At 43.7% G+C, this 5,716-nt stretch overlaps 1 protein-coding gene across 1 annotated transcript; it reads left to right on the top strand.

Annotated features, from left to right (window-relative positions):
- The first annotated feature begins 4,915 nt into the window (after positions 1-4,915).
- LOC119656666 (UPF0729 protein CG18508) lies at positions 4,916-5,509 on the top strand. Its single transcript, XM_038063144.1, has one exon. The coding sequence runs from the start codon at positions 5,133-5,135 to the stop codon at positions 5,421-5,423; it is 291 nt and encodes a 96-aa protein (XP_037919072.1). The 5' UTR covers positions 4,916-5,132; the 3' UTR covers positions 5,424-5,509.
- The last annotated feature ends 207 nt before the right edge of the window (positions 5,510-5,716 follow it).

The raw sequence follows: 5,716 nt of genomic DNA, 5'->3' as shown, positions 1-5,716 counted from the left end.
ACCCAATTCCCAATTCAACTCACATCTCGCAGCTGCTGAAGAGAGCTAATCGGAACTGCCCGAAAACAGATGAGATGAGAGCTCGTTTTTCACTCAGAATTTTCCTTTGTTAAGCTGAGTTTACACTATCATGGTCTTCGCAACCGATTTTGCCGACCGTCTCACGCAATGCATTTTCCAAATTACTATATCTGTGTAGATCTTGCCTGTTCCTTAGTGATATGATAATCATAAATTTTGAAAATTGATCTAGGCACGTGAGGTGAGGGGAATTTTTATTCTTAAACCATATATCTACATTCAAAGTGGCACTTCAGGAGTATTAATTACGTCAAATATATCCTCTTCATCGATTTCGTCAAAGCCCATCATCATCATCAACGGCGCAACAGCCGGTATCCGATCTAGGGCTGCCTTAATAAGGAACTCCAGACATCCAGTTTTCCGCCGAGTTCCACGAATTCGATATCCCTAAAAGCTCTCTGGCGTCCTGACCTACGTCATCGTTCCATTTCAGGCAGGGTCTGCCTCGTCTTCTTTGTCCACCATAGATATTGCCCTTATAGACTTTCCGGGCTGGATCTTCCTCATCCATATGGATTAAGTGGCCCGCCCACCGTGACCTATTGAGCCGGATTTTACCCACAACCGGACTTTCATGGTATCGCTCATAGATTTCGTCGTTATGTAGGCTTCGAAATCGTCCATCCTCATGTAGGGGGCCAAAAATTCTTCGGAGGATTCTTCTCTCGAACGCGACCAAGAGTTCGCAATTTCTTTTGCTAAGAACTCAAGTCTCCGAGGAATACATGAAGACTGGCAAGATCATAGTCTTGTACAGTAAGAGCTTTGATCCTATGGTGAGGCGTTTCGAGCGAAACAGTTTTTGTAAACTGAAATAGGCTCTGTTGGCTGCCAACAACCGTTCGCGGGTTTCATCATCGTAGCTGTTGTCGGTTCTGATTTCTGACCCTAGATAGCAGAAATTTTCAACGATCTCAAAGTTGTAGTCTCCAATTTTTATTGTTTTGATTTGACCAGTGCAATTCGATGTTGCTGATTCTTTGTTCTTTGGTACTTCATCTTGCCTTCATTGATATGCAGTCCAAGACCTCGCGCCAATCACCGCTCGATCTGGATGGAGACAGTTTGTACGCCTCGGATGGTTCTTCCCATGATGTCGATATCGTCAGCATACGCCAGTAGTTGGGACTTCCTTTTTCCGTCTGTGAAGTCGCTTCTCCGCTCGCCGGAGTTCGTGATAAGTCTCCGCGCGTGTCCGCGTTCTTTGAGAATGCAACATTACTCGGTATGCAGCATTTTTACATTCCGTTGATAGCTTACATTCATCGTCAAACCAGCCGTTCCGACTCTTTCTCTAGTTGTTGCGGAGGGCTGTGTTGTGGATGGCTTCAGTGTTAACTCTCATCTGATTAGCAGAGGGGATTCTGGGTGATAGTGTTATTAGAGCTCGGAACACCATGCCAACGAGATAGTGATCCGAGTCTACATTGACCCCCCTCTATGTTCTGACATTCATCAAAGCTGAGAGGTGGCGGCGTTTGATCAACACTTCGTGTGACACTGCTAATTGAATGATTCGCAGTCCATTATCGTTTGTATTTTGGTTTAAGCTATGGGAGCCAACATACCGCCTGAATACGGGCTCCTTACCTGATTGGCTGTTAGAATCCCCAACTATGATTTTGATATCATATCTGGGACATGCTTCGAGGGTTCGTTCTACTACCTCGTAGAAGGTATCCTTCTCCAACTCTGCAGTTTCCTCTGTAGAGGCATGAACGTTAATGAGGCTCAAATTTCTAAATTTGCCTCGCAAGCGCAGAGTGCATAGCCGCTCGCTAATATTTTCAAAGCCGATAACACCAGGTTTCATTTTTCGGCTGACTAAGAAACCTACTCCGAGGACATGGTTTACTCTACGGTCACTGTAATATATGGTATAGTGGCTCTTCTCCAGGAAGCCGGCCCTTGTTCAGTGCATCTCTTGCAGTGCTTCATATTAGCCTTATATTGGGAAAGGGTAACGGCTGGCTGCTCATCAGCTTCATCCCTGGAGCGCGCGTTCCATGAGAAAATGCGCAAATCATTATTCCGTTGTCGTTGCCGGGTTCGTCGTTGTATAATCCGTCCAGTCCGAGGCTCCTGTTGTGGCTTCGTAACAAGTTGTTTTCCGTGTAGGGTTGTCAGCCCTACCCAACCCCCAACCTGGAGGATCAGTTGGTACAATTTGTCCCGTTTTTAAACGCGGGAGACTCGCCTTCATCCTTCTCCGTCTGCAGCTTTTCGTTAAGAAAGAGCTCCCAGCGGTCCCACGTGGAGGTGGAGGTAGGGTTTGGTAGTAGAGCTGTTGGTGCTGGCTCAGCAGGCGTTTCCCAGGTTTTATGCTTCATTGTGGGTACTAATCCACGTTTCGCCTTAGGACCTATACTACCCTTTGACCACCACCTTGTTAGCATACAAGCCAATAATGGCATCACCATCAATTGTGGAGCCATTCTGGATTCGGGATCCCAAATCAACATCCTGTCCCAGCGGATTTGCAAGAAACTTCAACTAAATCAGCAATTGAGTGATATTAAAATTCAAGGCATTGGATATGGACGTCAGCACACCACAGCACAAGTGATTTTTTTGTTAAAATGACAGGTGACAGCATTCTCAACAAGAGTAGAACCATTCGTACTGCCTCACATAATTTCCGCACAACCTTCAAGACAAATTGATGTTAGCACTTGGCAGATTCCACACAATATACAGATGGCTGATCCTTACTTTTATCAACCTGATCAAGTAGGTCTACTCCTTGGTGTAGAATTTTATTACCAACTACTGTCGATAGGGCAAATACGGTTAGGCAACAACCTTTCCATTCTTCAGAATGCTTCGTTAGGCTGGATTGTTGCAGGAGGAATCAGTGGAACCACTAGCAGTGACTAAATTACGTACGGAATCGGAGTCAATGAAGATATTCTATCTAAACAAGTGGAATGCTTCTGGAGTTTAGACAATGCTCCTCAAGTTAAACAACGCCTATCTCCCGGTGAGAAACAATACGAAGCACATTACGCTCGGTCGACAAAGCGAACTGCAGAAGGTAGATACGAAGTTTCGCTGCCTTTCACCACTGATCCGGCAGCTCTGGGCAATTCCAAAGACACGGCTCAGCGCAGATTCCACGGTTTAGAGCGCAAGCTACTACGTCAACTGGAGTTACAAAAGGAATATATTAAATTTATGAAGGAGTATCTGTTTTGTATCAGGATAGCTGCTAGTGGTTAGTGGTTAGAGCACAAGGCTATCGTACTGAAGGTCGCGGTTCAAATCTCATTAGTGGCAGTGGGATTTGTATCGTGATTTTACGTCGGATACCAGTCGACTCCGACCAGTCTCGGGCAAGCGCAATGCTGACCACATCACCTTCTACAGTATACTGTAGTGTACAATTACGGTCTTGAATGAATTGCTCTAACACACTTCAAGTAGTCCCTGATCCAATATGGAATGTTGCGCCAACGATTATTATTATTATTATTATCTAGCTTTAAGTCACATGCAGGAAATAACAAAGGTTCCAAGCACGTACTACTATTTACCTCATCACTGCGTCATTAAGCCAGATAGTACCACGACGAAAGTTAGAGTCATGTTGCATCAGCCAAAACTAGGTCCAACGTCGCACTCAACGACATCCTACTCGAGGGTCCAACCATCCAAGACGAACTATTATCTATTCTTCTTCGTTTCAGATAACCGAGGCATGTCATGACAGCAGACATTGAGAAGATGTACCGCCAGATTGAACTCTGCCCAGAAGACAGAAATTTTCAACTAATTTTCTGGAAGCGTAGCCCTGATGAGCCCATACGACAATATCAACTGAATTCAGTCACATATAGGACAAGATCAGCACCATACCTTGCGACTAAATGCTTGGAAAAACTCGCAAAGGAAGGGCAATTAAAATATCCTTACGCATCAAAAGCAATACTCCAAAATTGCTATGTCGATGACATAATGACCGGATGCAACAGTATTCCGAAATTATTGAAGACTGAATCGGAGCTCAGCATACTACTCGCTCAAGCCGGATTCAGGCTCAGAAAATGGTGTGCAAATGACGAGCGGTTGTTAAAACAAATACAACCACAAGATATCGTTAGACCTCAACGAGGAAGGAGACAATTACATCAAAACCTTGGGATTGACATAGATACCAAGATCGGATGATTTCAAAATTGCAATCGCATCAACATATTCAAAGGCAGTCACAAAACGCACCATCAGTTCTGATATTTTCCGCATCTTATGATGTTTTGGATGCACCTTGAATTTCTTGTTTTAATTTGTAATTCTTCAAAAAATAGGCAATGACGGCTTTACGGTTTCTTACCAGGGCAGAGGCAAATCGTAAGACGTTATCTCACCTCTGCCGTAGGAGCAATATAATTCATAGTCATGTTGTGTCCTGCGAATTTTATAGAGGAGCATTTACCATCTGCGAGCCGCTTCGGTCACGCTGCTCCCAGGACAGAGGTGAGGCAGCGTCTGACGATTTGCCTCTGCCCTGGTAAAAAATCGTAAAGCCGTCATCGCCTATTTTTTGAAAGTTTGGGTGCTAAGCCCTAAACGAGATGTCCGTGGACCAAAAAAAGAGGGAGTAAATTGCTCCCCATTTGGTCCGGTCCGGCATTAAGTTGATGCAGACTTAGGACCCCACAATTCTCAAAAAAAAATATTCCAATTCTTGTTTGAACAAGTGTTTAGGCTGGTAGAGCAGACATTGTGTCGACTTAAGGTTCTAAACACTGTACGTAGCATCGAAGATATTGTATTTTTAAAGCTCTAAATATTTTAAAACCCGGCAACCGGGCAAGCAGTTTGTTTCACTCATTTCTAGAAATTTCACTCAAATTTTTTCTCTGCATCTAAATTTTCGCTGAATATGCAAATTGAATTTCGGGTAAATTGACGTTTAAAACCTTGGGAATCAGCTGATTCATTGAAAAGATTGATGTGCTGACCATTTATCGTACTAGGAAGTGATTCTAAGTTGTCTGAGCGTAATTTGATTTGCAGTTGTCAGTTTTCACTTGAGTAAAGAAGCTAACATGGTTTGTGTGCCTTGCTTCATCATTCCCATTCTGCTGTTCATCTGGCATAAGTTCTTTCAACCAATCCTGCTTCGCTATTGGAATCCGTGGGAGAAAAAGGACGCCGACGGAAATGTGATCAAATCTGGGCCGGAATTTCCATTCCAGTGCAAAGGAGACTCTTGTCCATTCCCTGTCAAAAAGAATAACAGCGTCACAAGCACGGATAACACGCCTAATGAGACGGCGCACGAAGCAAATCCACTGACGAAGCCGGAAGCGTCTGCTGAGAGCAAAAAAGTGAAGTGAACAACTCTCGGAGCAAAAATATTATTTACGATCATCCAACTATTGTTTAGATTTTAAATGAGTAAATATAAGGTGTATAATGTGTACATTTTGTTTTGATATAATCATTTGACTGGAAGCCATCATGAAGTGGTTTTTTTTGCTTTTCCTGAAGGATTCAAGATAATACAGAAAACGATGAAGGTCTCGTTGTACTCCCTTCAAATGCACTCCTTTCCCAACAGGGTACGTGAAATGACAACCAGTTACACTTGTTTGATCATTAAGCATAGATTTCGCGCCAAGCAGCCCCA

This window comes from Hermetia illucens, chromosome 5 (assembly GCF_905115235.1).
Source record: "Hermetia illucens chromosome 5, iHerIll2.2.curated.20191125, whole genome shotgun sequence".
Lineage (NCBI taxonomy): Eukaryota > Metazoa > Arthropoda > Insecta > Diptera > Stratiomyidae > Hermetia > Hermetia illucens.
Note: the sequence above shows the minus strand (reverse complement) of the source record. Positions and strands in the feature narration are given on the sequence as shown.

Excerpts from the sequence above, each read along its gene's own strand:
- LOC119656666 (XM_038063144.1), top strand. The coding sequence starts at position 5,133 with ATGGTTTGTGTGCCTTGCTTCATCATTCCCATTCTGCTGTTCATCTGG.